General features: G+C 40.2%; 1 protein-coding gene across 1 annotated transcript; it reads left to right on the top strand.

Moving 5' to 3' along the window:
* Positions 1 to 1773: 1773 nt before the first annotated feature.
* LOC149008415 (uncharacterized) lies at positions 1774 to 25671 on the top strand. Its single transcript, XM_089167236.1, is given in 4 exon segments — positions 1774 to 5183; positions 5185 to 5278; positions 5582 to 5741; positions 25566 to 25671. Coding segments are annotated over 4 exon segments (3552 nt in total). The 5' UTR covers positions 1774 to 1991.
* The last annotated feature ends 210 nt before the right edge of the window (positions 25672 to 25881 follow it).

The following is a 25881-nucleotide window of genomic DNA, read 5'->3' as shown; positions in this document are numbered from 1 at the left end:
CTTATCTATCGCATGATGAAACTGAAACATGAACTTCCTATCTCCAATGGAATTGACGTCAACTTTTTGACAGGTATTCCAGGCCACCAATAACCCTTCTGTGACTGCTTGCCGGCGAAAAGGTCGGCCCTCCATGACAAACCCCACTAGTCTATTAGCCCACTGCTTCGCAAGCCTCAGTTCATCAGCCGCATCCAGAATGAGCTCTCCAGTAGAGGTATCTATGTCACTACCCACGTTTGGGGATTCAGGGAGAGAATCTGGTTGAGAGGGAGAAGGGGACGGTGGGTTTGAAGGGTTTTGTTGAGGAAAGTTCACAGGAACCATAACTTGAAGGTTGGTCGGAGGTTGACCTGTCAAAGACATGGCTACCTCAAAAGTTCGGAATATAATAAGAGGGAAGGAAAATAACAAGAGAAACCAGTGTTCAGAATATAGTAACAGGGAAGGAAGAGAAACAATAAAGAAACCAGGGAGAGATAAATAGTATTTATGGCATTAAAGAGGTAGCATGCCCAAGGGCGGAAAAAGCCACGCACACCGGCGGATAAAACGATGGTCGGAGTTAACGAGGAGGCAGCACCGCTCTAGACATCAGCATCGCTGTTCTTAGATCTTTGACAAGTAACCCACACCAAACCCATGGCTCGAATCTTTTTGACAGCCATGAAAGTAGATAAAATAATTGGAGGCCCCTTAGGTTAGCATGCATGAACTTAGAAAGAGACATCGACGATGGCTTCCTAGTCGAATTCCACCAACTGAAAATTTTCATCTCAGTAGAAATCGAGACACCAACCTGTCTGCAACTTTTTCTGGCTAATAACCATAATTGTTGAGAATAGAAAAGTCTCATCTGGGAAACTCCTACCTTTCCGTGTTCCTTTTAGGGGTTTTTTTTCCAAGTCAAAATCATTATGAATGATACTTTTTCTACTTCCTACGTTCCTTTTAGGGTTTCCAAGTCCAATTATGATCATGACAGTTTTTCACATTTCTGCATTCCTTTTAGGGGTTTCTTTCCAAGTCAAAGTCATTATGATTATGATAGTTGTCTGTTTCGTAAGACTGACGGTGCTGAACTAATGCCAAGGCTGTGGTCAAGGCATCATAAGTCTCTCTCTCAGCAGGACCACATAGAAAAATTGTCTCCCTCCAAACTTTGCTTGTGTAGAAACTTTCGATAAAAATGTCAAAATGGTATTCTATCAATACAGTACAAAGAATCAATACCAAAAACTGATATCATACCATATTGTTCTTGTATCGACATTTACAAGCCATTAACACATGGTAACAATATGTTTTCAATATGAGAATGATATGTGAATACGATACAGTACGATTTGCCATTTAATGATGATGATATATTGACATCAACGTAAGTAGAAAAAGAAATTCCCGCATCATAGTTTCAAGAAAGGCTAAAATTTTGTATATTTTCTATGTGATAAAAAAGAACTTGTCCATCAAACACGAGATGAAACAAAATGATTGTCCAGCTACCATGAAGGATGGGTAATTCATTGGCTTCCATGCTAGTAGAGAGCTCTCTTAGTAAATATACTTTTATAAATAAATCTCAAAGGGCTTTTGCTTGAATATCTCTCTCTACCTATACATGGTGTGACCGTTGCAAGTTACAATCAACGACATTTCAAAGTCTATTGAAAGCTGAAGACTCAATAGCAGGCTTCACACTATTTTGGTTTAACCTGGATGGATACAAATGGCGTTTGGATTCAGTACTGTGCAATCAATGCGTAGCACTAAAGTGCGAATGGTGACGATTAATTCTGGTAGTCCAGATTCAATCTACAGCGATTGAAACCTGGAAGGGAAAAACAAAACAGGTGGTCGACCACCACTTTAAATCCCCACTGTAGGCAGCTCAATACTGCCAGTTGCACAACTGAAGCACGACCCTCCAAAATGAAGTAAGCCTTAAAGAAAGCCAATGAACGATGAAGCATTACTAGAGACCAACAGAAATGTCATCAACTGAAAGAGTCCTTGCTCTGCTACAACTTCTTCTCTTCTGTCTTCCTTTGAACGTAACAACGTCATCAATATCAGAGGCTCAAGCTCTGATCAGATGGAAGGACAGCTTATCTTTTCCTCCTCTCAATTCATGGTCCCTTGCAAATATCAAGGACCTCTGCAACTGGACAGGTATTGCCTGCTACAGTACTGCAAGTGTAGCAGAGATAAAGCTTCCTGAGTTGGGTCTCAATGGGACACTTGACCAACTCGAGTTCGCAGCACTGCCAGGTCTTACCCACATGGATCTCAGCCGTAATAATCTCATGGGATCAATTCCATCCAGCATTGGCAATCTCTCCAACATCATCTTGTTGGACCTGAGCAACAATTTTTTCAATGAATCCATCCCTCCTCAGTTTGGACAGTTGACAGAGCTCTGCATCCTTAACCTCAGTAATAACAATCTTGTGGGTTCAATTCCTCATCAGATCAGCAATCTTCAAAAGGTATGGTACCTGAACCTCAGTTTAAACCATCTTGAATCCCCGGACTCAATTGAATTCTTTGGCATGCCACAACTGAAGTACCTGAATCTATTTAACAACTCACTTGCATCTGAGTTCCCACCTTTCATTTTAAACTGCCCAAATCTTACTCACCTCAACTTGTCACAGAACAACCTTACAGGTCCCTTGCCCGACTCACTGGTGACCTTAACAAAGGTTGAATATCTCGATCTTACTCAAAATTTCTTTCAAGGTCCATTGCCTGTAAACCTATCCAAGCTTGTTTCACTCAGAGAATTACGGCTGGGGTCCAACTTATTTGAAGGTGGAATACCAAATGAGATAGGTTCAATTTCCAATCTTGTTACTCTGGAGCTCTTTGGAAATTCATTAGGAGGTGGGATACCTCCTTCTATTGGCCAACTTGGAATGCTTCAGAAACTCGATCTCTCGGAAGCTGGATTGAACTCTACAATTCCTCATGAACTCGGCTATTGTACCAACCTCACCTTCATAAACCTTTCACTAAATTCACTCAATGGAACCTTACCTCCATCTCTTTCAAATCTAAAAAAGATATCTGAGTTGGGTATGTCCGGGAACATGCTTTCTGGAGAGATCTCACCCTACTTCATAACTAGCTGGGTACAATTGATTTCATTGCAACTTCAGAACAATTCCTTCACAGGTAAGATTCCACAAGAGATTCGCAGATTGACAAAGCTCAACTTCCTCTATCTCTTTATTAATCAGCTCTCTGGGTCGATCCCCCCGGAGATTGGGAACCTCAAAGATTTGGTACAGCTAGACCTTTCAGATAACATGATTACGGGTCCCATTCCTGCAACATTGGGGAATCTAACACAGCTCCAACTCCTATCTCTATTCGAAAACAGTCTAGCTGGTACAATCCCACCAGAGATTGGAAACCTGAAATCTCTGTTAATGCTTGACGTCAGTACCAACCAATTGCATGGAGAGCTACCCGACACCATTTCTCACCTTAAGAGTCTCCAGCTACTCTATTTGCATCGCAACAATTTCTCCGGAACCATTCCACAGGATTTTGGAAACAATAGTTTCTCATTGTCTGATGTAAGCTTTTCAGACAACAGCTTTTCTGGTAAGCTCCCTCCATGGTTATGCAATGGATTCGTCCTGGAAACATTGACAACAAATGGTAACAATTTTACTGGGTCACTGCCAGAGTGCTTGGGGAATTGTTCGAGGTTGTTCAGAGTCCGACTAGAAGGAAACCAATTCTCTGGGGACATATCGAAGGTGTTTGGAGTTCACCCAAATCTTGTTTACATAGATCTCAGCGGCAATCAGTTGACTGGACAGCTCTCGCCAGATTGGGGAAAATGTTTCAGTCTAACTTATTTTCACATTGATGGAAATAGAATTTCTGGCAATATTCTTAGTGAACTTGCAAATTTGACCCAATTACAAGACCTAAGCTTGTCTTCGAATGAGCTGACGGGAGAAATTCCAGCGGCACTAGGAGATCTAAACAAGCTCTTCAAGCTTAACTTGAGTTACAATCACTTAACTGGAGTGATCCCCCAGAGCATTGGAAGTTTACAACAGCTCCGGCACCTTGACATTGCAGGAAATGAACTAGCCGGCGGTATACCTGGAGTACTTGGAAGCTGCATTAATTTACAGGAGTTGAACTTAAGTAACAACAGATTATCAGGTGATATACCACCTGAGTTGGGCAACTTGGTTTTCTTGCAATCATTTCTAGATCTGAGCAGAAACTCGCTCTCAGGAAAAATCCCTTCTAATCTAAGGAAGCTGACCTCGTTGGAGAACCTCAATTTCTCCCGGAACAACCTCTCAGGCAGAATCCCAACATCTTTGTCCAACATGAATAGTTTGCAAGTGATTGATCTCTCTTACAATAAGTTGACCGGCGAGGTACCAAATGGTAAAATTTTCCAAAAACAACCAGCTGAGGCCTTCATTGGAAATGCAGATCTATGTGGAAATGCAAAAGGATTGTCACCTTGTAATTCCAGTCCTGCACACAGAGGATCCAACAACTATGATAAAGTCCTTATATCCATCATTGTCCCAGTAATCAGCATTATCCTTTTAGGAGCTGTCATCTGGGGACGACTTGTAAACATGAAAAGGAAATCAAGAGAACAGGATGAAAATGTTGGAACAACCGAATATGATGAGCGCCATCAGTCACTTATATGGGGAAGAAGAGAAAATTTCACATTCAGCGACATTGTGAAAGCTACTGATGATTTCCATGAGAATTGTTTTATTGGAAAGGGAGGTTTTGGAAGTGTTTATAAAGCAGTACTGGCATCAGGGCAGCTTATTGCCGTTAAAAGACTGAACATGTCGGATTCAAGTGACATTATTGCAATAAACCGACAAAGTTTTGAGAATGAGATTTATATGTTAACAAATGTCAGGCACAGGAATATCATTAAATTGTATGGGTTTTGTTCCTGGAAGGGTAATATGTATTTGGTGTATGACTATGTTGAGAAGGGTAGTCTGAGAAATGTTCTTTATGGGGAGGAAGGGGGAGGAGAGCTGGACTGGGTGACGAGGGTGAAGATTCTCCAAGGGGTAGCCCATGCCCTTGCTTATCTACACCATGCCTGCAACCCCCCAATTGTCCACCGTGATGTAACCGTAAATAATATTTTGCTGGAAGCAGGGTTGGAAACCTCGGCTTGCAGACTTTGGAACAGCAAGACTGTTGAACCCTGGTTCATCCAACTGGACAGCAGTGGCTGGATCTTATGGGTACATGGCTCCAGGTAACCTAAACCTTCACATATCTCTGTTTCTCATCTCTGCCATTCTTGACTAAAGGTTATTTCTCTCTATCCTCTTATGGGATTATAGCTTCTCTAGATGTTCATAACAAATAAGGTCTCGATCCTGTTGACTAACTGTAATTTAAATGCTTTCACACATTCAGTCTTGATGCCATTGCTTGGACATATATTTTAGAACAGTTGGTACTTTTTGTTTTTCTCTTTTTAGGTATCATGTTTAGGTTTTTATTCAATTTAAGATTATTTATTGGTAATCCTTAACTTGGTGTTCTCTTGACACAGAGCTTGCATTTACAATGAGAGTCACAGAAAAGTGTGATGTTTATAGCTTTGGCATTGTAGCACTGGAAGTGATGATGGGAAGGCACCCAAAAGATCTCATGTCTTCTCTATCCTCTTCGTCCGCTAATGACCATGACTTGCTGTCACGCCCTCCCAGCCGGTACCCTATCTGGCATACCCGAGAGTGTGATCCACAGCCCGAAGATCAGGTATCGAGTGATCAACCTCCCACATAAGCAATAACATAATCATGAACAACCATAACAAGAGTGCGGAAGATAAATCATAGATCCAATAATGAAAGAATGAATCATAAACGAAACGGAATAATAGATATATAATCAGAGTGTCAACAGATAAGTAAAGTGAAGCAAAAATCCCACTTTACATCCAGCGGAAAAGTAGCTCGAAAGAATAAACTAGATAAAAGCTAATCCCAGTAGCATGTACATTGGGTAACTAAATTATTCTCCACTTTGTAGACGACATCCTTGTAGGTGTAGATCTCATAAATAGCACAAGGACGCTTCCACTCAATGGTCGGACTAAGCATTGTACGGAGCATAACCACCCGTGGAATCTTCGAGTAATTGTGGTAACCGCAATCACCTGGAGATATGTCGCGCCCAAGGGACGATAGTATAGGGATAGAACAACATGTACAATAAAGGAATGAGTTAAGAAAGAGAAAACCATAAAACAAAAGGGAAGAACAAACATAAAGCAAAGAAGAGACAAACAAGAAGAGATCTAACCAGTAGGGCAGGGAATGAAGAAGAGACTAGGAAAGTCTAAGCATATCGGTGGTAATGGGGCAGGGAAAAGGGGGGTAAGAACACACACAACCATGGAAAGGGAGGGGAATACTAGCCAAATGAAGTCACGGTACATCAAGGAGATATATCGGAGAGGATACACAGAGTAAGTGAAGGACCACAACCTAGGTCATCACATATGGTAAACGGGAAGCACGCCTCTCACGGGTGGACGGGAGGAGAATCAGACAGGGGGGCAAACCCGATAGGGGAATAAAGGACATCAGAAACACAAGACAATCATATATGTCATCCAACAGTTTAGGAAGGTGTCAGAGGGCATCTGAAACATCATAATATTCCGTAGTAGTCAAGGAAGAAATGTCAAAAGGAACCTCTCCTCCCAAACCATAGAAGCATACACATGCATCAATTCATATCATCACATATATGGGAACTCATATATGGAAAGAAATCAATATTACAATCATTTGTATAACATTGGTAAGTAAATCATACATGAATCAATCAATATGAATAAGTAATGCAGAATCTAAGTTATGCAAAGTAGTATATCATTGTAAGAATCTAATTTAGGAAACATATTAATGATATTCAAATATAGAAACTAGATTCATGCTATCATGTAATTAAGGAAATAACCATCCTTACCTTTATAACTGAAAGAATCCAAGAAATCAAGTAAGATCTTGGCAAACTTGAGAAGAAGGTCCTAAACAAGTATATACAACATATTAGGAAAGATCCCTAAAGAAAATATAGCAAAGCAAAAAGACCAAGGAGTTGGAACTCATTGGTGAGTGGATTGGTCGAGTGGTCAGGACCAAGGGACAAGGAGATAGCAGAAAATCGAGTTTTGAGATATGAAATCCGAATTTGATGGTTCAAGAGGGTATAATCAAGGGGTAGACTACATCAGTAGTATTCTAGCATATAGGGGACCTCAAAACACTAATCAAATCAAGGTATCAAGATCCAAATTAGGAAACAAAAAGTTACCATAAATAAATCAAACATGGATCTTGATGAAGTTTGAAATAGAAAACAAGGACAAGAACAATAGGAAGATGGATCATTGCTTGTAATGAAAACATGAAAACATGCATAGGTCTTCATGGAATAAGGCTTAGAAGCATAAATCTAAATAAGGAAATAAAACCTACCATATATGTACTATCATGCATCATGAAGAACACATAGTAAGGTAGAAGAGAACAACTAGAATTCTATGGATTATGGATCATAGAAAGAAAACACAACCATTAACCACTAACAGATCAATGAAAGAAGATCCAAAGAGATCAGAATAGATTAGGAAATTAACAGAGATTAAATCATGGTTTGATCATGAATCCTTCAAAAGCTTGCAATGATCATGGTTAAGATCATTGTTCTAGCCTTTAATCCTTAGGATGATCATGAGAACATGTTCAGAGATGTTTGCAACAGAGGATGCAGCATCTCTTCTGCCAACTCAAAAGGAAAGAAAAACCAAGATGTAGGAGAAGAAGAGAGAGTAGACATACCTTTTGATGCAAAAAGAAGAGTTGAGAAGATCGCAAGAAAACTCCAAGGATGCAAGAGAGATGACTTGCAGAGGTCTTTGGTCGTTCCGAGAGGGTTTGGAGGCAGCAAATACGAAGTGGACTCGAGGTTAGGCTAAATAGAGCAAGAATCAACCTAATTGAAAGAGGCACCCATTGGTGAGTGGATTGGTGGGGAGACCAATCGAGACAATGACAAAGAAGGCCAAAACAGGGAATTGAAGGTCCAGATCAAATCCAATCCTAAAGGGGTTTTGCACACAAGTCAAGTGACTTACCTAGTAGGTAGAAATGCCTTCAAACCAAGATAGAGAGCACTCCAAGTCCATCAACTAATTAGATCTTCATCGGGATTCTGTTTCCATAAAAGAACCCATCATCAACCTCATGGATTCAAAGCCGACACAAGTCCTCCGGGATGGCCCAAAGCTGACTTCTTACTTTACTGGGTCAGGACCTACAAAAACAAGGTTTCCGGGTCAAGGTTAGGGCTGGGTTTCACATTCTCCCCCTTAAAGAAATTTCGTCCCGAAATTGAAAGCGTACTGTGCTTCCAAAGAGGTAAGGAAACTTCTCCTTCATGTCTTCTTCCTTCTCCCAAGAAGCTTCTTCAGGGTATGGTTCTTCCACCGAATCTTCACCAAAGGAATGGCGGATTCAGGCTTGTCCTTCCTATCCAGGATTTCGGCCGGTTCTTCATCATAGGTCAAATCAGCACTAAGTCCTAGTGCTTGCTGCAAAATGTGTTCGGATTCTCTATGTATTTTCGGAGCATCGAAATATGGAACACATTGTGCACACCAGCAAGAGACGGAGGTAATGCTAATCGATACGCAACGGGTCCAACCTTTTCCAAAATCTCGAAAGGTCCAATGTAACGAGGGCTAAGCTTTCCCTTAACATTGAATCTCATCACACCCTTCATTGGTGAGACCTTGGAAAGACTTTCTCTCCAACTTGAAATTCCAAATCGGTCCTTCTCTTATCAGATAAGATCTCTGTCTCGACAGCAGACTTAATCCTTTCTCTTATCATATCTACCATAGCACTTGTAGCTTCAATCATCTCGGGACCTAAGACTTTTCTTTCAACTGCTCGGTCAAGTACAAAGGTGTCCTACAAGTACTACCATACAAAGCCTTGAATGGAGCCATGCCTATTGTTGCTTGATAAGCGTTGTTATAGGCAAACTCAACCAAAGCTAGGTGTTCATCCCAATTACCACCCATATCCACCACACAAGATCTGAGCATGTCTTCCAATGTCCGAATTGTCCGCTCGGATTGTCCATCGCCTGTGGATGATGAGCTGTACTCAAGTTCAATTGGGTTCCCAAGGCCTTCTGCAAACTATTCCAAAACCTTGAGGTGAACCTAGGATCACGATCCGAGACAATACTCAAAGGCACACCATGCGGACGAACCACATTATCCACATAAAGCCCGGCTAGCTTATCCAGTATGAGTGATCTTCATAGGAATGAAATGGGCTGATTTGGTCAACCTATCAACAATCACCCACACAGTGTCATTGCCTTTACTTGTCCGAGGCAAGCTAGTCACAAAGTCCATGGAGATATCTTCCCACTTCCAACTAGGAATAGGAAGGGGTTGAAGTAATCCAGATGGAGGTTGTCGAACGGCTTTCACACGCCGGCAAGTCTCACACTTGGCAACAAAATCATCAACATCCGCCTTTAGACCAATCCACCAAAAATGTTCCTTCAAGTCCTTGTACATCTTGGTGCTTCCGGTGTACAAGAAAGACGACGTGTGCTTCCTTCAATATTTCATTCTTAACTTCATCGTTGAGGCACACACAGCCTTCCTCTAAACAACAAAGCACCATCCATGGATATACCAAAGTGGGGTCCGACTCAGGATTGAAGAAATCTTCTCAACTTTGGTCAAAAACTCTTGATCGAACTTCTGCAGAGCAACAATCTTATCTCTAAGACCAGATCTTGCCGTCATGGCGAAAAGAATAAAATCAGAATTCTCGGGGACGATTTCCAAACCAAAACTCTCAATAGAAGACCACAATGGTAAACTCAAAGCATTCAAATCCAAAGTCTTCTTCTGGTTCTTCCTACTAAGAGCATCGGCAACCACATTTGCTTTCCCAGGATGATCTGAATATCACAATCATAATCGGAGACGAGTTCCAACCATCTCCTTTGTCTCATGTTCAACTCCTTTTGGGTAAAGAAGTATTTCAAACTCTTATGATCCGTGAAAATGGCAATCTTCTCACCGTAAAGATAATGTCTCCAAATCTTCAAAGCAAAGACAACGGTGGCAAGTTCTAGATCGTGAGTGGGGTAATTCCGCTCATAATCCTTCAATTGCCGAGAAGCATAGGCTACGACCTTGCCATGTTGCATCAAGACACAACCCAACCCAATCTTTGACGCATCGGTATAAACTGTCATACCACCGGAACTATCGGGTATAGTCAAAACCGGGGCACTTGTCAATCTATCCTTCAACTCTTGGAAATTCTTCTCACAGCGTCGGACCAAACAAACTTCTCTTCTTTCCTGGTCAACTTAGTCATAGGAGCAGCCAATCGAGAAAAGTTCTCAATAAACCTTCGGTAGTAACCCGCCAATCCAAGGAAACTTCTTATTTCCGTTACTGACTTCGGTCTCTCCCAATCAGCCACAGCTTGGTCCTTTTCGGGATCGACACCGAATACCTTCGGCTGAAACTACATGACCAAGGAAAACCACTCTCTTAAGCCGAAATCACACTTGCTAAACTTAGCAAACAACTTCTTTCTCGCAACCTTTGCAAAGTGAAACTTAGATGACTCGCATGCTCTTCTTCGCTCTTGAATAGATCAAGATGTCATCAATGAAAACAATCACAAACTTATCAAGCACATCATGAAATACTCGGTTCATGAGGTCCATGAACACCGCAGAGCATTGGTCAATCCGAAGGGCATGACTCTAAACTCATAGTGACCATACCGCGTTGGAAAGCTGTCTTGAAGATATCACTAGACTTATAAGGGATAGAGAAGAGAAAAAAAGGAAGAGATACAAGGGAACAGAAGAAAAAAGGAGGAGAAAGGAAAGGAGAAAAGGAGCTCCAGGGAAAAGGGAGAAAAAAGAGCAAGGAACAAGAGGAGCACAAGGAGAAGGAGAGGGAGAGACAAAGAGAAGACAGGGAGGCACGATAGATCAGGGAAGACATCAAAAAGGAGAAAGAAGACTTCCAAACCGCGGAGAAGCATCATCCACAGGGAAGAGAGGAGAGACAAAACCCTAGAAATAAAGAGGACCACAAATAGGAGAATCTCGAGGAACAAAGGAAAAGCGGGGGAACAACGATCCAAAAAAAGAAGCAGAAGAACACAAAAGGCTAAGTTAAAAAAAGAAAGAAACCCCAAGTAAGGAAGAGGGAAACAAAAACAAAGACAAGGGAAGGTAGTGAGAAGCAGATGAAGAGAAGAGAGAGAAAAAAGAAAAGAAAAGAAGGACAACAAGAGAAAAAGGGGAGGAGAAAGAAAACAGGAGGGAGGAGGGAGCAAAGGGGGGGGGGGGGAAGAGAGCAAAAGAAGGCGGAGAGAAGAGCGGAAAGGGGGGAAGAGGGAAAAAAGGGAGACGCACGCAGGGGGGGGGGAAGAAGGGGGAAAGGGACTACACCTGGAAGGTAGGAGTGGGGAGGGGAGGCTCACAAAGACGGTCAGGATCACCAAAGAATGAGAAGGGAAGAGCACTCCCGTCCCAACTCTGAGTGCACCACGAGCAAGCTCACAAGGGGAGGAGATAAGCTTAAGGGGGAGCCGAAGAACTCTGCTTGGGAGGTCTTCCTTCAAAGAAGGAGCAAAGAAATGAAGCTCGAAGGGACAACACGACAAAGTTCCGAGTGAACAAAAAGGCACCTAGCCGGAAAGAGTAACAAAAAGCTCTGAATAACCCAAGACAACGCAGAAACCTCCAAAAAGAGAGGGAAATCCACCAGCAGTGGAAGAGAAACAAAACGAGCTGAGCAGGAGGGAAAGCCTCCAACCAGAAGCACTGTAGGAAACAAGGGGCCGGAACTCGGGAAAGTGGAGAGAAAATCCAAGGGAGTATGAGGAGAGAAACGAGGAGGGAGAGGATACAAGCACAGGGGTCTCATATGGAGAGAAACCAAACAGGTTGAAGAGGGGGCATCATATTGCCCAGATATTGGCAATAGAAACTCCAACATTGGGGCACCGGGGATCTCATGAGTAGATAGCATTGGTATTACCACCTCCATGAGGTATACCACCTCCCTGAGGTATTTACCACCTCAGACCAGGATTACCAGCCCACTGAGTAACCAGCAAAAAGAGAACATCAAAATAGAAGAAGATTCAACATAAACCACAAGTCCAAATGATTGAAAACTAAATCATGCTCAAATATATCCATATAGTCATCAAACAATATTCCATAAGGCAAAAATCACATTAAAAATCAACAGCAAATGAGGTCACGTGACCATTGGTGAGTGGTTGGGAGGACCGGACAAGGACCAATGAAGAAGAATAGAAAATTGATTATAAGCCTCATTCCACATCCAACCTCATCTAACTCTCCAAAGGTGAGAGAGCTCTAGGGAAAATATCCAAGTGTTCCACAAGTGTTCTGAGGTGATTTAGTGCTAACAACAACACCACAACACACCATCTCACAAACAAGGTAAATCTCTATTCTTCCTTCCATTTTCATCTTCTCATGCTGCATTTCAATAAAACCATGCTTTACTTGTATCCAATGCTAGAAATCATGCTTAGGAATGCTAGAAACATATTCCCTAGGTTTTAAACACAATGACATGCATAGACAACAAGTTTTAACACATTTGGTGCTCATCTGAAGGTTTTATAGAAATGATATCTTTAGAAAAATTCGTTTCTCTCAAAGCGAAATTGACGAGATCAAATGCTACATGCTCAAGATGACATTGTAGATAGGTCCATACAATTTGATTTAACCAATTTCAACTTTTCAAAAATCCAATTTTGACCTAAATTGCAAAATCCCAAATCTTGCTGAATTTGCTTTAATCCAAGTGATCGATTTTCATCAAAACAACTTCATAGACATGAAATTCCAAGTATTGTGCACATGCTAGTATGTTTAAATCAAATTTCCCCCAAATTGAAATTTGAAAAATACGAAAATACCCTTTTGGCCAAATCTTGAAATAGCACTAATGGAAATGTCTCTTGTCTCTTCCACGGAACATCATGGGAGGGGAGGACGAGGAGGAGGTAGAGGTAGAGGTCGCATCGTAGGTGCTCTCGGGGGCAGAGGTCGGGTTCTTCGAGCCCAGAGAGGAGGTTAGGAGACCGGACCTATTTGACACACCTCGGGCGAGTTCGAGAGGCCACTCAGCTATTGTAACATCGAGATGGGGCGTTACTCACTTACGCCAGCTCGAGCCTTTAGGATCCGGCAGAGGTTCGACACTTACGGGGACTCACCTCTTCACCGAGGATTTGCCGGTATACCGGAGCTAGTGAGGTTGTTCTTCAACAACCTTACTACACGAGAGGAGGCTCGGGGCCGGGGACATCCACTGGACTTGTCCTCGGGAGCGGGGTCCTGGACTGGATTCGCTTCTCTACCCGGACACGGCCGAGATCTTGAGTCCCTTACTATCCACGGCGGGTGTGTGGATACGCAGGAGCAGACGGACAGCCATCGATGCCGTACGAGCCGCGAGATATGCTCTACGCATGGGATAGCCGCCGATGCTTCACACCGTGGACTAGCGGACGGATGACGGGTTCTGCACGTATTATCGGCCGCATAGTGGCCGAAACATCATGCCGAAGCCGGGCATCACCATCGGGTCACGGTGATGGAGGCCTTGGTCATTTACCGCATCTACATGGGCTTGAGATCGATCTCTCCTACATCATTCAGCAGGTCATGCGGACTTAGTTCTGCGGCCTAGCATGCGGAACCTTTGCTATGGGAGGCTTCGACTTTGATCTTCGGGCATTTGGGGTGAGTTTCGAGGATACTCCGATGGACACTAGATCACGGGGATACCCCATTGGGACTCGGACCATTCGACGGATGAGACTACATCGTTAGAGAGATCTCCGGTCCGGAGGGTGAGGATGATGATGAATCGGGAGGATGAGGATGAGGGATCGGAGGATGGAGGAGAGGATATCGGTCCCGATAGTGATGATCAGGCCGGAGATGATCTGAGATATGCGCGAGGCGAGCCGTGCATCACGAGTTTCCTTCATCACACTTGAGGCGGTGGCCCTTCACATGCGGTTCCGGAGGCTTCGGATCTTAGTGCACGAGATGAGATCGATGACTTCCATGCTAGAGAGGATGGAGGTCGGACGAGAGCAGATGTACGAGAGGATGGAGTCTCGACGAGACAGGATAGAGCATCGGGTGACTCGCTAGCGAGAGGAGTTCGGAGCATATAGAGATCGAGTAGATCACCTAGATAGACCGTACCTTAGGATTTTCCATTTATGCATTCCAGATGTAATCATTGTAAAAACTTTTGAAATTAATGAAGTTCATTTTGTTTCTCTTTATTTATTGTATGTTATGCACTTTTCTTTTCCTTGCATTAGTGTCATTTGTTCAAGTATAATTATGGTATGTTATTCAAAAATGTTCTGTTATGCCTCAAAGTTCAAGTTTCTAATTCAGTGTTCTATTATTCACTTCTAAGAGTAGATGAGTCATTTCAGATCAATGACTCGGGAATGTTCAGTTGTTGTCTTTTGTGGTTAGGATCTCCTCGAACCTTGGGCTCGATACCAATCATCACGCCCTCCCGGCCGGTACCCTATCCGGCATACCCGAGAGTGTGATCCACGACCCGAAGATCAGGTATCGAGTGATCAACCTCCCACATAAGCAATAACATAATCATGAACAACCATAACAAGAGTGCGGAAGATAAATCATAGATCCAATAATGAAAGAATGAATCATAAACGAAACGGAATAATAGATATATAATCAGAGTGTCAACAGATAAGTAAAGTGAAGCAAAAATCCCACTTTACATCCAGCGGAAAAGTAGCTCGAAAGAATAAACTAGATAAAAGCTAATCCCAGTAGCATGTACATTGGGTAACTAAATTATTCTCCACTTTGTAGACGACATCCTTGTAGGTGTAGATCTCATAAATAGCACAAGGACGCTCCACTCAATGGTCGGACTAAGCATTGTACGGAGCATAACCACCCGTGGAATCTTGAGTAATTGTGGTAACCGCAATCACCTTCCGGAGATATGTCTCTTGCCGCGCTCCTCATAGGGACCGCATAGTATTCCGCACCTGCAGGATAGTCTAACAACATTGTACAATAAAGGAATGAGTTTGAAGAAACTCGAAGGCGATTAAAATCCATAATAACATAAATGGCGAATTCAGAACAAACATAAATGCAATATGATATGAGACAAACAATGAATGTATGATTCTAACTCTATGTATGCTGGTCTCTATTAGCGGACATGCTTAAGTCATAGCACCGACTTCTTTAGGAAAGTCTCAATCGCTCATCATCAGTTGGTAATGGGTCCGGCATCCCGGGACAAACCTGGCAGGGGTTAAGTCAACACACTCTCTCACAACCATTTGGTATAAGTCGGCGCATGTCGGGTAATACCTAGCCAAATGCAAGTCTTCTACTTGGTTACATCAAGTCAGATCCAGATACTTCCATTCCTCGTCCCCACGATCCTTTCGGTATCCTTCACACTAGAGTCCTCATAGTCCCGACTACGGACTCACCAACCCTATTGGTCATCCACATATGGTAAACGGGAAGCTCTCACGTCCTCTCACGGGTTGGTTACCGGTCTTAAGCGCCCGTGAGCCCAAGTCTAACCATATGCAACCCTACCAATAAATGGCCCCCACAATGTGATTCCTGTCCTCTCACGGGTTGGTTACCGGTCTTGAGCGCCCAGGAATCCCCATTGCTACCACGGGTCGTTCGGTCTCAATACCCCTCCGATTAGGGTCCGACATAACAGGACATCCTAGCCAAACACTACTAGACAATCCATATATGTCATCCAACAGCTTTAGGAAGGTGTCCAGAGGGCATCTCCGGAAACATCCCATAATATTCCCGTAGTAGTCCAAGGACAGAAATGTCAAAAGGACACCTCTCCTTCCCAAACCATACGTAAGCATACACATGCATCAATTCATATCATCACATATATGGTAACTCCATATATGGAAAGAAATCAATATTTACAATCATTTGTATAACATTGGTAAGTAAATCATACATGAATCAATTCAATATGAATAAGTAATGCTACTGTAATCTAAGTTATGCAACAGTAGTATATCATTGTAAGAATCTAATTTAGGAAACATATTAATGATATTCAAATATAGAAACTAGATTCATGCTATCTATGTAATTAAGGAAATAACCATCCTTACCTTTTATAACTCGCAAAGAATCCTAAGAAATCAAGTAAGATCTTGGCAAACTTGAGAAGAAGGTCCTAAACAAGTATATACAACATATTAGGAAAGATCCCTAACAGAAAATATAGCAAAGCATCCGAAGCAGACCAATCGGAGTTCTGAACTCATTGGTCGAGTGGATTGGTCGAGTGGTCCATCGACCAATCAGCCGACCAATGCAGACACGATAAGCTAGAAAATCAGAGTTTTGAGATATGAAATCCGAATTTGATGGTTCAAGAGGGTACTAATCAAGGGGTAGACTACATCAGTAGTATTCTAGCATATAGGGGACCTCAAAACACTAATCAAATCAAGGTATCAAGATCCAAATTAGGAAACAAAAAGTTACCATAAATAAATCAAACATGGATCTTGATGAAGTTTGAAATAGAAAACAAGGACAAGAACAATAGGAAGATGGATCATTGCTTTCGGTAATGAAAACATGAAAACATGCATAGGTCTTCATGGAATAAGGCTTAGAAGCATAAATCTAAATAAGGAAATAAAACCTACCATATATGTACTATCATGCATCATGAAGAACACATAGTAAGGTAGAAGAGAACAACTAGAATTCTATGGATTATGGATCATAGAAAGAAAACACAACCATTAACCACTAACATGATCAATGAAAGAAGATCCAAAGAGATCAGAATTCAGATTAGGAAATTAACGAGAGATTAAATCATGGTTTGATCATGAATCCTTCAAAAGCTTGCAATGATCATGGTTAAGATCATTGTTCTAGCCTTTAATCCTTAGGATGATCATGAGAACATGTTCGAGAGATGTTTGCAACAGAGGATGCAGCATCTCTTCTCGCCTCAACTCAAAAAGGAAAGAAAAACCAAGATGTAGGAGAAGAAGAGAGAGTAGACATACCTTTTGATGCAAAAAGAAGAGTTCCGACGAAGATCCGCCAAGAAAACTCCAAGGATGCAAGAGAGATGACTTGCGAGAGGTCTTTGGCGCTCCGGAGGGTTTGGAGGCAGCAAATACGAAGTGGACTCGAGGTTAGGCTTAAATAGAGCAAGAATCAACCTAATTGCCAAAGAAAGCACCCATTGGTCGAGTGGATTGGTCGACGGCCCGACCGACCAATCCGACCAATGCCGACAGAAGGCCAAAACAGGGAATTGAAGGTCCAGATCAAATCCAATCCTAAAGGGGTTTTGCACACAAGTCAAGTGACTTACCTAGTAGGTAGAAATGCCTTCAAACCAAGATAGAGAGCACTCCAAGTCCATCAACTAATTAGATCTTCATCAGGATTCTGTTTCCATAAATAGAACCTCATCATCAACCTTCATGGATTCAAAGCCAGACACCAAGTCCTCTACTGGGATGGCCCAAAGCTGACTTCTTACTTTACTTCGGGTCATCGGACCTACAAATAACAAGGTTTCCGGGTCAAGGTTAGGGCTGGGTTTCACAGTTGCTGTTGAAGGATGCATTGGACCAAAGGATCCCACCACCAACAGGTCAATTGGCAGGAGTTGTGGTTCTTGCATTTGCAATTGCCCTAGCATGCACAAGTACAGATCCAGAATCACGACCTTCCATGCGAGTCATTGCTCAAAACCTGTCGGCTCACAATGGAGCGTATCCATCTGAAGCATTCAGCACAACCACCATGAAAAAACTGATAAGCTTAAAAGATAGCTTATATTAGGTGAGTTCAGGTTTCCAGCTTTCAAAGTCTTAAATTGATAACTTCCACAGTAATAACTATGGAGGCATTATGTACTTCATATGCGTAGTCATACATGACACGCGACCACATACCATCCTATGTATTGAGTATATTTATACATCTGTATTCTACATTCTACCTTAACAAAACACTTTACTTCACATGCTATCAGTCAGGTTGTCAGAGCAGATTTTCCATGCAAGAAGTTTTTAGTTTTCTTAGCAAAATGAATCTGAGTTTTTCTTGTCTTGAGAAATCAGACCTGCAGCTTTCTTCTTGGAGTGCTTCAAGATCTGAGTTCTTCATATCAGATTTGCGTTTTCTTTAAATTTGATCTGAGCTTTTTCTTCATCCATGCATGTTTTGCGCATGATTTTTTATCTGCTCTTACCGTTTCTTGGAGGTATTCCAGCAATTGGTGTCTTGTATTCTGTGGGTCCATGTAATTATGATTTTGGTTGTATTTATAATTGAAACACGGTTTGGATCAATTATTAGTACTGGGTTAAACTTGTAATTACATTGGGATTAGGGTAATAGGTTTCCCTATAAATAGTCTCTGTAGATAACCTAGAAGCAAATGGTAATATTTTGAGGTTGTGAGAGTGGTGTGAGTTTTTTCTGAAATAGTGGAACTCTTTTTCTCTTTGTAGGCAGGGTTTTGCCAAACCACGTTAAATTCCCCTAATGTATTTTGCTTGTATTCTTCTATGTTCGTGGTTGTACATCCATTATCTCTAACAAATGGCATCAGAGCAATGTTCGGTGGATCGTCGCCAAAGATGTGCGAAGATCCAGAAAGGAGAGGATAGGTGTCAGGAAAACGAAGAAAGGCTTCGACGGATTGATCCAAGTGACTCAAGGAGAGGATTGAAAAAAAAAAAAAAAGAGAAGAAGACGATATATATATATATATATCACTAGTAAAAAACGCATGTGCAAATGCACATAGTGATATATGGAGAAAAATTGAAGCAACTATAAATTTGAAAAACAAATTAGAAAACATCATGTCATTCTTTATGTCTAATATCATTTTATCTGTTATTCTAATGTTTAGGTATTCTTTTTTTTTTTCAATGTATAAATTTTTTTGACTTTGATATCTAAGAGGTACTCCAAGTGCAGAATGATTTACCTTAAAGAGCTTTATATATCATCAAATAGCAAACAAGATATATAAAGCAAACATCATTGAAATTCTTTTGATGTTTATATTATAACCGAAAATCTTTGATGTTTATGTATTCTTTTGGATATGTTTTTATTTTTTATTTTATTTTCTTTGTTATTCATTTTTAACATAAATCCTTTTAAAGTACGAAATAGTTTGGCTATAAAATCTAAAAGGTGCTAACAATTCAGGGATCTTATCCTCTGCGGCCACCAAGGAGCGGCCATCTAGCGGCCGCTCCTTGGATGGCCGCCACATGTCACCAAGAAAGTTGATCCATTGATTTAATCCTTTGCAGTTTTCCTGTTAAACCGGTTAAACAATTCGGTTCAAATGAATGAACCGAATTGTAAACCAAGCCGGTTACTTACTCAAAAAAAAAAAAAAACTCAAAAACCCTGCAACGTCTTCTTTGTTTCACGATTTTCAAATTTTCCTTTACCTTTCTCTCTCTTTCCCTATCAACACCGATTCTCATCCATGGTTTCCCTCTCTCTCTTAATGATAAGATTTGTTGAAGAACATTAGAGATTTTTGAAAATCGGTACATTTTTCTACTATGAGTCATTTGATTGAAAACATGAATCGCTCGACCTCATCTTCTTCGATCTCTGAATCGAAGATCCCACACTGGTCGAAGTGGACGAAGACTTCGGCAAATGATTGCGACCGGCGACAATGCTTGATTATGACCACACGATGGAGAAGACCAAATTCATGGATCGGTAAGTAGTATTCTCCAGAATCTGTCTCCGTAGATGCATTTTCTTCTGTATTCTTATTGTTTTATTTGATTGCTGAATGAATCAAAAGCCTTGAATTTGCATTACATTTAGTTTGATCGCATCTACACAGCCTAAATCTTCAAGTTAGGAAACTTATTGTAAAATTGTTCGGATACTAGTTTGGATGCCTATGATATGTTTGATGGAATGTTTGTTAGACATGTCTCTACAATGTAAAGATATTGATAAAAGTATTTTGTGGAGTTCTTTTTCCTCATTGTTGATATTGAGTCCTTAGCTCAAAATGGAAGAGCACCTGGAGATAAACCAGGGTATAATGGTTCGACTCCATCCGGATTCTTATATTATTGTTCTCCTATTATTTGTTCATTTTCTTGGAGAACCCTGCTCTTGTCATTACATTTGGGTAAAAATACCATGCCTCCTATTTTATCTTATCTTTGTCTAAATCAACAAAAATTGTTAATACTGAAATTTTGACCTAACAGATTGTGAGAAAGATTTATCATGGCAATTGTCTTCTGTTCACACAACACATCTATTAAAGGTGCTACTGTTACATCTTGCATTTCACAGTTAGATGCATTTACTTCATCATCAAAAACCTAGCTAGGAAACAAAATTACACACGCAAACTTATCAGTTGTAGAGCAAACCAAAACATAGAAGGATCTGCAAGTAAACATAGATGTATATGGTATGCCTACCTCCAAGTTGTATAAATTCTTAAGTAACTTCATATTGGCTGGCTCAGACAACTTATTGCAACGATTAATATACAGCTTATGAGACGTTTTTGAACCCACCCTGCAAATAAAATGTAAATGGGCAGAAGTTTCAGTATAGTACTCCTAAAAAATTTATTGTATAACCAACACTAGAGGATCTGGTGCTATTTTGTTAAACCTAGCCACCTAACTTCCAAGTTAGTTTAAAATAGCCTCAAGTATGTATGAGATTTATGATTTCTCTTGGAAAAGTTATATTGTGATATGCAGAGCAAACTAGCAAACCACCTAAACTTCTGAGTTAATCTAAAAATATCCTCAAGGATGTATGAAATTTTGTAAATTCCTTTCTAAAAGTTATATCATGATATGTAGAGCAAACCAAACTTACAGACACTCTCTACCCCCTGAGGCTTCAGTTTTGCACCAAGCTACTAGACATTACATCTCATCAGCTTGAAGGAAGGATCAATCAAGTATTAAATAGATTCTGACCCATTCTGGTATTTCCCATCCATCTTCTTAGCACTCTCTGTGTATATTACATGCCATGAGCTTGAAGACATGATCAGTTGAGTGTTTAGATACAGTTAAAGCCATTCCTGTATTATTAAACGTTACCCAAGTAGCCTCTTCAATCAGAAAAAAACATTCTTGGAAAATACTGAATTCATATTAAAGTTAAGAAAAATAGCCATACCATCCTAGGAAATATCACAGAAGTGACAACACCAGTAATTTTGAGTGACATTTAACATGCACTACATGCTACTACAGTAATATCCAGATTTGATTGTCTTGTATCCTCATAGACACAATGCAAGGCCTTCTCGAACTCCATAATGATCAAGTACCCACCATAACCAACAGGAGAGGACTAAATAAAGCATACATATGGCCTAGTTAGCAAGACTTGGTGCATGAATGAAAGATAAGCCCTACACACCATCTGGCTGAGTAAAGGGATTTGCAATCTCTTCAGTACATCAGTTGGGGATAGGATGATTTAATGAAGGAATTGATGTCAATGTTGTAAAAACTTGATCATCCACCCTTGATTGGGTGCTAGCAGGGCTGTCAAGACATCTAATCACCCTGTAGCCTATGTGGACACCTTGGTTGCCTTGTGTTCAAGCACTCGTGTAACACCTTGGGTCACTTAAACACAATGACAACTATGATACCAGGCAATGAATTGCCAGTTCGAGTTATGTGTTTGCTCACAAGAAGAAAACAAGAAGCAGATTTGATATCAATATTGCAAAACCTGGATCGTCCACCACTTTCAGCACCAGGTGATGGATCTCCAAGTGGATCTATGGGTTAACTATCAGTTCGAGTGGGTTTGTTCGTAAAGCAACAAAGAACTAATTATTAAGATATATAATGAGAAGAGCCAATTGCATGACTAATGCATTCCCATGATGGTTATGTATCTTTAACAATAATCTTTGATCAAGTGTTAAAAACCTTTGAACAACAAATTTGTTTTTTCTAATTATGAACAATATAACTGAGGTGGGTTGCTGTTGCTTCAACCAACCCAGTCTTGTGATTGGAGTTTGTATGAAACTTGAGTGTTACATTATGCATCTGTTGTGTTTCTACATTCTAATACAAATTTATTGGAGAACAAATTAATACACCAACTGTTGGGCAAGGAAGAGAAACTTGTAAGATAAAAAATCTAAAATAAAAACAGCAAGTAGAATACAAAGCTGGCTATGAGAACATCATGTCACCACACTGCAGTATTGGCAATGCAATAGTAAAACAAAGTTGACCATGATTCTATTTCCATAGACAAAGCATTATCTAAGGCCTGCTTCATTAACCAATGATACCAGTCAAGTTGACAATGTTCTCTAACCTTAGCCCTTATATAGAATACCCATTGAGTCTGCATTTTGACTTTGCTCTATAAGAAATTCCTAAAACAATGAGGAAGATTTTATTAATGATAATGGCTTTTAACATGAATCTAATTACAATGTAGTGACTATTTTATCCCTTGAAAAAAGTAAAACTACCCATTAGAGCAATAGATTTAAATTTTCACTCCAGTAATTTTGAGTGACATTTAACATACACTACATGCTACTACAGTAATATCCAGATTTGATTGACTTGTATCCTCATAGACAAAATGCAAGGCCTTCTCGAACTCCATAATGATCAAGTACCCACCATAACCAACAGGAGAGGACTAAATAAAGCATACCTATGGCCTAGTTAGCAAGACTTGGTGCATGAATGGAAGATAAGCCCTACACACCATTTGGCTGAGTAAAGGGATTTGCAATCTCTTCAGTACCATCAGTTGGGGATAGAAGCATTACTGCTATTCCCCTGCAAACCTGCAAAAACAATTAAAAAAAAAAAAAAAAAAAAAAAAAAAAAAACATTAAATCCATAAGCCTTTGGCTTTGCCTCTTTCTTTCATCAGAGTAAAATACAACAAACCTCTGTCTTCAGATGGTTCAAAGTGCAATAATCCAGAACCTCAATTTCAAGTAAAAATTAAATTAATACTAGTGACTGAAGGTTCATTTAATTTTCATAAGCCACTGAGGAATCAAAGAATCCATACATGGCGCAGGACCTTTGTAACTCACTGCAAGAATGAAGTCATATGACTCCCAAAATATCATCATCTGCAGAGGGTGGCAGTCTCAGGAACAAGATACACCGTTACCAATGTCTACAAATACAATTACTTATAGTAACATAATTGGACACGTCAGCAATCTGATGCTCTGCTGGATTCAAGCAGTGAACAGGGGCTGGAAATCAGATTTCTTGGAAAACCTGGTTCCCCATGTCAGGCATCTTGGAAATGAGATCTTTTAGAGAGCAAAAGTACATAGTCCCCCAAAAAATTTTGGTAACATGCTTTAAGGAAACTATTTATGAAACACCAGAACTCATAGATATGCAAATACTAAAGGTTTCCATTCATTCAAAAGAAGATTAAAGTAAAATAAATATATAGGAGAAAGGCATACTATTAGCCCAAGAATCTGAGTTTGATCAGTTGTCTTCAGTGGGTCATCTGGATCTGTATCCCAAGGGCAATAAACACCAGTAATTAATCACTGGTATACAGAAAAAATCCTAGAAACTACCAAGATGTCACAATAATTAAAAATAAAATAAAAAATAAACTGAATAAAAGTAGTAAGCATCAGCAAAAGTGTGAATCTAAGGGTCTTTCAACAAACCATTATTGCCCAAAAAAAATTTCAGTTCCCAGGAAGGTTGCTGCATGCTGTCAAATGTAATCTTAAAAGCATTATTGCAATACAAGGTAATTCAAAAGGTTGTGGTTGCTCTACATCTTGATGGTCTTGTTTTTGAAATTTTCATAAAGTTCAATAATATTTTTTCCACATTTTCCAGAAATTGATTGACATATCGAAACCTAGTTAGAGTTTCTGTTTCATTTCACATAAACCTCCTCAAACGTTTCATAAAAGAAACTTCATCAAGTTATGTTCAAACTCTGAACAATTTACATTATATCAGAAGCCACCAAAAGGACTAGTGCTGGAACACTCAACTCTTGCTGTGGATAGAGGTAGGAAGGTTATTTATAGACCCAAATGGGACCATGAACTTTGAAAGACAAACTCAAACACTAAGTCAAAACCTAATTCATCTCAAAAGTAGAGCCAATCTATTTAGCCCAGAATTTTACCAAAATTTCAGTTCTTCTAAACCAACACAACAGATTAATAGATTAGCACTTCACTAAAATTTCTAGTTCAATAAAACCTCAAGGAAGGAGAGGGAAAAAATAAACCATAAAATGACAGGTCACAGAAGGCCATCTAAACTCTAGCTAAACTTGTCGAGTCAATCAGAAACTTGGTGGGGTTAAAGTACCCCGAAGTCTACTTTCAAAATACAGAACTTCAGGATTTTCTTGGAGGAAGCTGATTTACATGTAATTTTTTAACCATGCTAGCTCAGACAACACCTGTTACAGCCAATCAAGCGACATGGTTGTTTTATGATTTCCCTCTTTGGGGGTTTGGACTCAAATTCTAGGTGGGAATTCATTTGTCAAGCTGCCACTTGAAATGTTGGGTTTTGGAGCTTCGAATAAATGTTAGTAAGTTTTGCAAGATGACTGACTCATTTTTCATTAAAAGATTTGTTATGCCTTTCTAGCTTCAATAAGAATTGCTTTCAGTAGGTGTTTGAGTTTATTAATTAAAGTTGATGCGAAAATTTACTTGTAGGATTGAGGTTTAGACCCTTCCTAGTCCTACATGATCAAAATCAGTCAATAAGACATCACTAGCCATAACCCACTCACCCAGAATGTGTAACATTAATTCAACAGTAATTGTGGACCAGATCTTTGGACCAAGAGTCAGAAGTGAGAGATCACAGGATCAAATAATTTCAACCAGTCAGTAGTAACTTGAGATTGACCTTAGCCTTGTTTTGGTTACCAGGTTCAACCAATTGGTGTCCCATCCAAGAGATCACTTATCATTGGATGACTCAAATGTAAGAGCTACCTATTGAATTATCAAGAATTATCAATACATGTGAGAGAACATCCCTGATTTGCATTAGAGTAAACGCACGCACCAACAAGGATATGGCCTCCTACTGTTAGTTGTGGATAGGAGAAAAGTGTTGCAAGACCCTAGCATAACTCCTAAACAGGTTTGGCTTGAGGATTAGGTTTGCACAGGAACCAAATTGATTTGTTGACTTGACCAACAAGCTAGCTCAACATATAGCCCAGCTATAAGTAGAGAATCTAAACCACCAGAAACTACCCAGCCCAGACATGAAACTGGTGTGATGTTAATTGTGGTTGCAATAATTATGCAGATTAATGTACAGGAAAGTAAAGCCTGGGACTGTTTCTGGAACATACACATTAATCAATCCAAAAAAACTGCACAAGCTAACATTTACTGAAGGAAAGAAGCCATGAACTTGATTGATCATCTTCATTTCTCTTCTTCTTCTTATATTTTTTTTTTTTGGGGGGGGGGGGGGGGGTTTGTTGGTATTGATTTAGTAAATAAACGGAAACGTACTTTCAAAGTGATAGTTAACATGACTATAGTTTTTTAATTATCCTACCCAAAATGGCAGAGAAGGCAACAAATTTAGTTTATAAGCCTAAGAAATATAGTTAATA

This window comes from Hakea prostrata, chromosome 8, assembly GCF_041222555.1.
Source record: "Hakea prostrata isolate BN-2017 chromosome 8, UWA_Hpros_2, whole genome shotgun sequence".
In the NCBI taxonomy this organism is placed as follows: domain Eukaryota; kingdom Viridiplantae; phylum Streptophyta; class Magnoliopsida; order Proteales; family Proteaceae; genus Hakea; species Hakea prostrata.
The sequence above is the reverse complement of the archived record's forward strand: the minus strand, read 5'-3'. Positions and strand labels throughout refer to the sequence as shown.